The sequence below is a fragment of the Clupea harengus genome, chromosome 15, assembly GCF_900700415.2.
Source record: "Clupea harengus chromosome 15, Ch_v2.0.2, whole genome shotgun sequence".
In the NCBI taxonomy this organism is placed as follows: domain Eukaryota; kingdom Metazoa; phylum Chordata; class Actinopteri; order Clupeiformes; family Clupeidae; genus Clupea; species Clupea harengus.
The window spans coordinates 2847800-2857902 of record NC_045166.1 but is presented as its reverse complement, the minus strand read 5'-3'; the positions used below and the strand labels follow the sequence as shown (position 1 = coordinate 2857902).

The 10103-nt window shown below is 41.2% G+C and overlaps 1 protein-coding gene across 1 annotated transcript in view; it reads right to left on the bottom strand.

Annotated features, from left to right (window-relative positions):
* Positions 1 to 4866: 4866 nt before the first annotated feature.
* rfx6 (regulatory factor X, 6) overlaps positions 4867 to 10103 on the bottom strand; it is a 5581-nt gene continuing 344 nt past the window's right edge. Inside the window, exons 2-17 of the mRNA XM_031582099.1 lie at positions 10007 to 10068; positions 9671 to 9748; positions 9555 to 9582; positions 9298 to 9405; positions 9096 to 9173; positions 8877 to 8990; positions 8717 to 8766; positions 8411 to 8570; positions 8181 to 8319; positions 7935 to 8044; positions 7723 to 7840; positions 7119 to 7241; positions 6803 to 7009; positions 6098 to 6613; positions 5642 to 5854; positions 4867 to 5051 (exon numbers count right to left, since the gene is read on the bottom strand). Coding sequence (XP_031437959.1) covers positions 4867 to 5051; positions 5642 to 5854; positions 6098 to 6613; positions 6803 to 7009; positions 7119 to 7241; positions 7723 to 7840; positions 7935 to 8044; positions 8181 to 8319; positions 8411 to 8570; positions 8717 to 8766; positions 8877 to 8990; positions 9096 to 9173; positions 9298 to 9405; positions 9555 to 9582; positions 9671 to 9748; positions 10007 to 10068 — 2289 coding nt within the window. The remainder of the gene's footprint in view (positions 5052 to 5641; positions 5855 to 6097; positions 6614 to 6802; positions 7010 to 7118; positions 7242 to 7722; positions 7841 to 7934; positions 8045 to 8180; positions 8320 to 8410; positions 8571 to 8716; positions 8767 to 8876; positions 8991 to 9095; positions 9174 to 9297; positions 9406 to 9554; positions 9583 to 9670; positions 9749 to 10006; positions 10069 to 10103) is intronic.

The following is a 10103-nucleotide window of genomic DNA, read 5'->3' as shown; positions in this document are numbered from 1 at the left end:
TGTGTGTGTGTGTGTGTGTGTGTGTGTGTGTGTGTGTGTGTGTGTTTGTGTGTGTGTGTGTGTCTGTGTGTGTGTGTGTGTGGTGGGGGATCTGAGCTTCATTCTCCTTGCTGCCAATGAGTTATTGGCTCTGTGAGATTCTGTGCCAGACCCGAGAGTACAGCGAGATTCCCCCAGACTTTTACCACCAACGAGAGAAATGCCTGCAATGTCTGCTACAGCCCTCAGCGAGCACTTACACCGCCCCGCCGCTTGCTTCAGGTTAGGGCGCACACCGATGTGGAATTCTTGGACTTCATGTTAGTCAAGACCTATATACTGATAGACAGGGGCTTGCTACAGCACTTGGTGGCGTACTCACCAATAACTCAACCCGTGTGTTTACAGACTGCCTCTCTGCCTTCTGGGGTTTGTACGCAGGTGATCGGATGTGAGAGTTGATTAAAGGAAGGATGAACAGTGAGTTGGTGTGCTTAAGGTGTAAGGGACTATTATCCCTGTAAGGGACTATTCAGTTTCCTATCCATTCGTCTAAAGGCATGACTGTATGTTATATGTCATTTTGAAAAATAATGTAATGGGCTATAATTATTATTATAGTATAGTATATTAGTATTATAGGGCTATAATATATAAATATGTGTACATTGGTGGGACAGCTTCATCGGCAGTGCTTACATTGTTTTCTTAAGTTATCTCATGTCCTTGTGAGTTTTAGTTAAAGTAAACACACATTGTCTCACAAAATGAAACACAACACTGACTTTATCCTTCATTTTTTTTTCATTTTGTATGAAACATTTTTCCATTATTATCAAACAGTATTTCCTTGATCCTTATTTGGCATTGAATGTCAGCCTCAAACATCTTTCTGAATCCAGCATTTATTAAAATCCATAAATGCAGTGTGATATTTGAAATGGAATGCCAGATGGCAATCTTTAGACATGAAACAAATACATCTCGGTGTAGTTCCGTGGAGACCTGTTAATCAATGAGTTGAAGCGTTTGAATAGAAAACCTAGCAATGTACTGTCACCTAGTGGACAAATCTGGTGAAGGCTGGGAGAATGCTTCTATTTCATTTGTACCAAAGAAATGTTATTGACAGGTGCTCTAAAAAAAAAAAATCATTTCTGACAAATAAATGTTTAAATATTGGATTGAGTGTAGGAGCTACCCACTGGGGGTAGAGACGTCTAAGTCTTCATCTGCCCAATACCTGATCAACACACCCCCACTGATACTGGGATTTACATCGCAGCGTTGCCAAAGGGGGCCTAGGGCCTCCTCACGACACAGACATCTCGAGTGGACAGGAAACATAAACACAGACAGCAGCATGGATATTGTGATAAATATCCAGGGCCTCGTATTCCACACACCATCTGAGAGACCACAGACAACCTTTTATTGCTGATAATAATGTTTCCAATGTTTGGGCTCGTACAAAATATACACAGATCACTGTGCTCTGAGTGTCAAGAATACTGAGTGGAGTTCTCATTTTTTCAACTCTCAGTTTAACATGAAGAATTATTAAAATGCTCAACCTCACAAGATTTGTAATAAAAGGTTAAGGTTAATTTATGAAGAAGCAATTCTAATTAACATACCAGGAACAGCTTTGTCACATTCATTGAAATAAAACCACCAACAGCATAACAATATGTGCATAGTATAGAATTCATCATACATTTTTAGTGCAGTGGCACAAATGAAAAGATTGAGAGAGGACAGTACTGCAAGCCTAGGTATGTTTTTAATGTTTTTGTCATGTTAAGAGAAATAAAACCAATTTTATGACAATAATAAAGAGCACCAGTGGACGTATAAACGCACAAACATCTTGTGTGTATAAGTTCTTTGCTTCCCATAAATGGAACACTGTGCAAGAGGACTTGAAGCTAACCCAGTTTGTGTCTGTGAGCCAGTGTAAGAGCCTTCTAGAGGCTAAGGATGTGCCCCGGTGCTCTTGTCTGAACTAATTCTAAGATTTAATTTTTTACCTTACGTTATTTTATACTTTATTTCTGAGTTGTGTAATGTGTTTTGTTTATTTATTTGCCTTAATGTCATCCACTCTCATGCTCTGTACTCTTTACCCTCAATCAGGGCATTGCTGTAAAAGAGCCCTGTGCTCAGTCAATTTCCCTGAATAAACAATGAATGAAAAAAGAATGACCACAACTGAATGAATTAAGAGCCGACATTATGTTTCTAATGTTTAGCACCTCTTAGACGCTCAGGTTGGATGCCTACACCAAACCTACCTCCAGTACAAATATAATAGAATTAAATATATTTCATCCAAATACAATGAAATATAGCAGCGATGAGGGGGCCAAGCAGCGCAGCAGCCCAGCAGGCCAGAACTGCCACTGAATCTTGATGTCATTATGTCAAGGACGTGGCTGTAAGCACTCACAGCAAGTTTCATGTCAATTGACCAAAGACTGGCTGAGATATGGGCTCACGATAGGCTCTAACAGACAAATGGCCACGCTCCATTGGGGATTAAATGTACACATTCATCTTGATCCGGCTTCAATTCCTCGACGCTTGCTCGCATTGCTACCACTCTCTGTATCACTTCATCTAGATCTAGCACGGCTGCTATTGTTTTGAAACAAACGCTTCACTTCAACGTCATCGCACTTAGCCACCCCCACTGGTCGCCGATTGGTCTGCCCTTCAGAGTTTCTGAGTGAATCTTGATGTGGACAGGTTTCCAATCTGTTATCTCGGCGAAAACTGATTTGAGAGTAATAGGGCGCAGAGCCAGGCTCAGGATTTGTGGCCTGTGAATAATTAAAAAAAAGTTTCAATACAATCCAATATTGCGTCTGCATCAATTAGGTTGGCATGACAAGTTGCCATGTGGCCTTGCGGTTGTAACTAAGGTGAGACAGACTAAGGTGAGACAGACTGAGGTGAGACAGAACTGAGGTGAGACAGAACAAGGAAAGCCTCATCAAGATACAGGAAATACAAGCTGAAGCTGATTCGTTTAACAGAAACAAATCTTAAACAAAGACATTTAAGCATATTCTTTTAGAATTCTTCAGAATGACAAACATTTGATTTCTGACAAATATCAGTTATAAATATATTTTTCTTAGTTCTGTGCCTAGACTGAACCAATTGAGGCACATTTAATGAGTTCATTTTAGAATAATTTAAAATCAAGAGAGATTGTATGTGTTTGTTGTATCTTTACCAATAAAATATGTCTTTCATATTTTATATCTTCTGACAGAATGGCCATCATATCTGACCATATCCTTAATAGTAGACACTGGCTGTGGCTCCATTAAGTGCCTGTGAGCCCAACAGAGCTGTTGATCTTTGGCCTGAGTGTGGTACATATGGAGCTTGTGTGGCCTAATGCAAAGTTCTGGTTAAACATTGGCCCAAAGTTTGCATTCGACCTTCTGTTGTTTTTACACTTAAGGCCTGGCAATTGTTGGAGGCATTATTGACTTTGTAATTAAACTATTTTAACGTCGGGATTTTGTAATCATTACATTTCAAGCCATCTGTTCCAGTCGAAGGGCTGAAATGGATTTTCCCCATGAGTAGATAAAGGACGGCACGATGTGGACAATTTTATCATTAATTTTGTGCTGTTTGTACGTCTCACACGACAAATGATGAAATCCGCATGTCACCCACCATGCAAGTATCAAACCAAATGCATTCAAATGTTACGTATTGCCTTGAAATGATATCATTTCTGCACACAAAATGCCTTCTCCAATCTAATGGTACTGATTATGGTTTTATTAGCTTCCATCTGCTCAAAGACCAACAAACCTCAATTTAGAGAACACAGGCACGAATACAACGCCCCTTTCCTTCAATAGTCACAATGTATAAACAGCTTGCTAACGTGGTAGGAATAAACATCTCTTATTGGTTCTGGTTTTTGGTCAACACATTTATCAGCCCATATCTTCACCCATTGTACAATGGAGAAATCAAATAATCTCTCTGCTGGCAGATAAAGCTCAACTTTGATATAGAGCTTCTTCAATGGTGCTTCCGGACTGTAATCTTTGGCTTGACCTGCATGGGACTGGGTTATCTATTAAAGACTTGTGTGGTCTGGGCTTCAGAGTGGACAGATAAGAAGGGTGTGCAGCTGATGGACCTCATCGCAGATCTCTGTCCCCTCACATTAGAAACCACTGTGAGTCTGCCACGTCTCTCTGTCCCTCACATTAGAAACCACTGTGAGTCTGCCACGTCTCTCTGTCCCTCACATTAGAAACCACTGTGAGTCTGCCACGTCTCTCTGTCCCTCACATTAGAAACCACTGTGAGTCTGCCACGTCTCTCTGTCCCTCACATTAGAAACCACTGTGAGTCTGCCATGTCTCTCTTTCTTTCCATTTCAGTCTTTCCCACATCGGTGCATTCTACATTCATGATGCAGCAACTACTGGTAGCTACAAATCCACTTACACTACATGAATGGATACAATTTTATATTTATTTAATTCGAACAATAACTTTACAACCTCGTATTTCAGAGTCGAAAAAACACATCCAGTCAAAAGCATTAAATAATATGACAAAAACAAGATTCTCAGCAGAGTGAGTGCCAACTTTACCAACCTATTTACATGATGCTACTGGCACACCTCCGAAATAATATAGTGATTAAATATCCAGCAGCCAGTTAATGTGCTACACTCCTCAAATATGCTTCCATTCTTGCATTTCAATGAAACTGTAACCTACAACAGTGATAAGCTACTGTTTACACATTAACACACAGTTGACCGCAGCATCTCTGGAGAGCATGTGGGGCCTCACCTGCAGTGACAGGGGTGTTTCAGTCGGGTGGTCTTTGAGGATCAATTATGCGGGGCCTCCTGTTGACCCCATGAACACGGTGTTGATGGGGGGAAGTGAGGACACCATTTCCCGTACCTCAGAAGAGCCCTGGTGTGGGAGCAGTGCATCCTGGGAATGATAGTGGGAGGCTGATCCATACATGCAGGGAGTGGAGACAGAGGATGAGATGGGTGGGATTACAGATGAACCTTTGATGGTAGCGAGGAAGAAGAAGACAAAACAAAATATGGAATTGTTAAGTAATGGCTGTGGATGCACAGGGAGCATCATGTTAATATTATTTCCTTTCAATTGTTCCGATAACTTAGCAAAGTATGTTCCAGCAACTTATGAAAAGATTGAGCTAATAAGATCAAAAATATATTGTGGGGACCCTATATTGGATGTTTTGCATCTATTGTTCGTGTAGTAAGTAACTAAGCTATGACTAGCTATGGGACTTCAGTAAAAGCATACTCTGCTAATCTAAGCCAATCCACTTTTGTCAAATTCAGAATTGCTCCTCATGATCCTCTAGCTGTCCATTCTATGTGTGCACTCGAACATTGCCGGAGTACACATATATATATTATTATTTGTATACACAGTCCTGGCGTTGTAAATAGGAAACAAACAAAGTGGCTCTGACCAAGCCACAAACAATTCCAGTCAATCAATATGATGCTTCAAGAGCACGGAAGGGAGAGGTGTAATTTGATTGGCTGTTGAGTTCAAACATCGACAACCTTTTGACCAGAGTCGTGAGCTGTGCCTTTAATGTCATCTCAAATAGTCTTACCTCCAGAGGGTCGGCTGACGAGTGAGGGCTGCTCGCTGTAATAGGAACCAGCAGGCTTTCTGACGGTGTCATCCAAGATGTTGAGAGGGTCGTGGACGTCAGCATATGATGGGACGGAGCGTATGGTGCTGACACTGCTGATGACAGACACGTGCTGGTCTATCATGGAGCCCATCCTCTGAGCATCAAGGTAACCGCTACCGCCATAGTACCCTGAAAGACAGAGAGGACGTTGATGTTGGATGTTGAAAGAACATCTGGATTATATCGCTTTCTGTTGTCAACTAATAAAACGGCACCTGGGTCTAAAACAACATTCCTCTCATCTAAGTAGCCTAGATGATAAAAATCCTGTATGCTGTGCTTCACCTTCTAAAGGGGTTGCATTTCTGAAACACATTATGGTGCTAATGGACGGACAGACTCTCTACGACTCAATATTCACGGGCCTCTCACCACTTGACCCTGTGCTTGTGTAGGTCAGACCCTGGCAGGCTCCTCCATTCAGGCCGCTGCCCACAAAGCTGTACCCTCCAGAATCCAACAGCTGTGCCCCTTGGGCCTCCACCCCTGTGTCTTGTGTGGCACTATAACCCACTGTCCCCTGTGGGTTATATGAAGACACCGCACAACTGGTGCTAAAACAGTCCTTAGTCACTGGCTGCTCGCCAAAGGGAGTGTAGCGCCCCCCGTCTGAACGCACTGAGTATGCTGCCATTTGGCTGTGGGCCTGGGGCCTGAACACCGGCTGGTAGGTGGAGGAGGGAGGGTAGAAGCCAGAGTTGGAGAGAGGCAGGCCTTGGTACATGGCGTCTGGGAAGGCCTGGCAGGGCATGTGGGGCTGGATGGGGCAGCTGCTCTGGGGCCGTGCTGCCATGGGGCCCTGGTTGATAACGCTGCCTCTGTTCACCAGGGCTGGGGAGATTGGCGGGGTCATGAGAGGACCACTGCTCTGAGAAAAGTCCAGCTGACCTGTGGAACAGAGGATATATGAGAGAAAAAAAAACTTTTTTATGCACTACTTATTTTTGCCTACAGAGTTAAGACCTCAAGCCATTTTAATGAAGGCAATTTGTAAGTATGCAGCTATGATATTTTGTGTAATTCTGATGATTCTGAAACCTGAGATTAAGTGCAAGGACCACAGTGGATCTTTAGTACCAGAGAGGGGAAATCCATCTGGGTCTGTGCCTTGGTACACCACCACATTGGCTCCCAGGCCCTGCTGGCTGCCACTGAGAGACATGTATGGGTGTTCTGCATGGGTCTCATCTTTAACGGCTGAATCCCCAGAGAGAACACTAGATTTATTACGAGTGGCCAGGAAGCAAGAGCTAGGGGACGCGGTGAAAGCTGCTTTGCTGGCATCTGAAATATTTTTGAAAGAGGAAGTTATTAATACATTCAGATCATATAACATAATGCAATACAATACAATACAGAACAGTACAGTACAGTACAATACAATATAATATACCTGCATTTTTCATGTATTTTTCTAAGAGGTTCTGAAGGTCTTGCTCCTTGTCATTATTGAATTGTGTCTCAATAGCCAAGAGAATATATTCATCTAAGAGCATTCGAATGAGGTGAAAAGACCCTAGAAAACAGTCAGACAAAAGATACAAGACATTCAAACCAACATACCAGTATTGATTCATCTTCAAATGCCAGTGAAATGTTTTACAGGTACATGTATGTTGTTACAATAGTAGTAATTGTATTTAACACATTGATGCCTGTCTTTGGTGTGACCTCTGATAGGTCATGTGACTAAACTGGTCAGATGTGTCTAGCTTTGTGTGTGGTAGTCTTGGCCCGAGAATTTTCTGATTGTGAATCAGACAACACACATTGACCAGATAAACTGTGCTTATCTGGGAAAGGTCATACAAATCCCTGACCCTAAGTGTTTAGAGTACACCTGTTGAGTAAGATAGCCGGTGTTTGTGTTTCTGTCTGGGGTCCTAGATGTGGATGTCTGCTATTGAGCCACACAAGGTCTGGATAAGTGGGAAATGATTTAAAAAAAAAAAAAACCCCTAAGCATTTAACAGAACACTTCAGAATCAGAATCTTACCAAAACTTGTAGCATTGTTCAGCGTGAGACTATGCATGATGCGAGCTCCAAAGAAGCTCCACTTGAGAAGAAAGTCCTGTGCCCTCTTTTTTACTGACCGCCCATTTTGCTTGCTAGGCTGGAGAGGAAAGTAAATTTTTGTCAGAAAGACAACTTTGAAACTGTGAAAACTGTTGTTACAGAGGTACTTGACGAGATCCTTGATGACAAACCTTGATCACTTTTTGCTCAACCACAGTGTCCAGCCATTCAATGAAAGACTCAACTGTGGCATTTTTCTTCAGGAGGTCTTTCAAGTCTTGGAACACAGCAACAGAATCATCTGGAAAATGCGAAAATCTCGCAGCATGGATAAATGGTAACATGGACAAATGGCTCTCCAAGCTCACGTTGAAGAATTATTTATTATTATTTCATCTTTAACTGAAAAGTATTCTTATTTATATTAGAATCCTCACATTCTGAGTACAGCTCTGAGTCTTTGTCACCAGTGAAAGTAAGAAAAGTCTGGGATCCGATGCTGTTCAAATCCACCTTGTCAATATCTGCAACCATGGCGTTAACCACATTTTGGTCAAATAGTGCTGGTCTGGCAATCTGGTAGAAAACAAACAAAATGGCATTGATAAAAAAAACACTAACAGCCAATGACACATGCATATGCTCAGAAATGAGATCAAATGTGCACCTGGGCAAGATGTAAGAATGACGTCTGCCGCTTTAAAGAGGACACAAACTGTCGTGCAATGGGCAGCTTTTTTTCTGATAGCAGCTCTGGCAGATTTTCCAAAGATGACACCATCCAGTGTTCCCAATGTTTGGCAAAATTGCGTATATCTGCCAAGAGACTAACAACATATTTCACTGATTAATAAATGATACACAGAATGGAAACTCCCCTTTAAATCAAAAGAAACCCCACATTTCATGAATTTAAAGTTAACATAACCTCACTGAGTGTAGGTATATCTTCTGGTAAAGGAAACAAACAAACCTCTCAGGCATTTCCTGCATCGTGGCAGGGATGAGGACATCAGTGAGAACCTGAGGGAAGGGGGAAAGCAATACTACCTGTGTTACTGATACACTGGTGATATGACAACGTGAGGTCTATTTCAACTTGTGTTTGTGCTGGAGAACAGAGATAAGGACACCTTGTACAGGATGGAATCACACACACAGAAAATGTCAACTATTATGGGGTTTTCCAGGAGGGGCAGGAGATGATCGGGCATTCCCTGCCAGAAATGCAGCAGGAAGTTTTGGATCTGCAGAGAGGCAGGGAGCAATGGTGAACACAGCGTCCTGGTATTATGTAAAACCACACAAAATGTTGAGGGGAAAAGACAACCATCTGTATCAGACTGAATTACCTCTTCAAAGTTCACATTGATGGCATTATCCAAGATGCACTGACAGTGGGTTTTGTACATCATAATTAAGGTGTCTGCCTATAAAGTTACAAAGGCACAGAAATGATCAATACAAATAAAAGATTTGAATCGTTAAAATTATGAATGAAAAAAGCTGCAGGAACACACTGATGAATGACAACTGTTAAGCAAACAAACAAACCTTCTCTTTTGAGATTGAACCATGAAGCACTAAATGCTGTGCACTTGGAAACTCTGGCAGCAAAGTTCCAGTTTTGGAGTTCAGGGAGTATTTACGCGTGAATCCTCCCTTTAGACATGCATACAAAATGCAAGAAATACGTGTTTCACCAAAAGGATATTTTCCCAATACAAATTATTTTGTAAATGATGTAGACGTAGCATAACATTATATCGTTTCTATCTGATTGATAATGGATCAGGAAATCATAACATTACCTCATTTTTGAGTTTGCTTCCAGAAAATCTGAAAGTCATTTGGACATAATTAATTTTTAAATCTTTAAGGGAAAACTGTATTTTATATTGTAGAAAGACCTATTATTATAGTTTACCTGGTTAAGCCTTTTCCTGAGTATACTGAATGATAATAGGCACTGCTCTCTTTAATGCCAATACCATAATAATGATACCTGTGATAAATAATAAAGCACGGGATGCAGTTTAGAGACAAAAGACATGGCCACCAAAGCTTTAAAAACATTCAAATTAGATCATTTAGAGACATTGCAAATTAATGTTTTAATTATGTGAATTGTCAACAATTTTGTTCTGTAAAACAGAAGTATTCATTATTCTCTGGAAATTGTATAAGAAGAGAAAAATGATGAGAATACTAATTATGAGAGTAATTCTGTGGCCTGTAGAGAACAATGTGTTTGCATGCTTACTTTGAATGACCCCTTGTGCCAAGCCTTCTGGTTGTTAACAGTGGAAATTTCTGTCGTATTGTCTGCAAACAGTACAAACACAGTCAATACTTATACA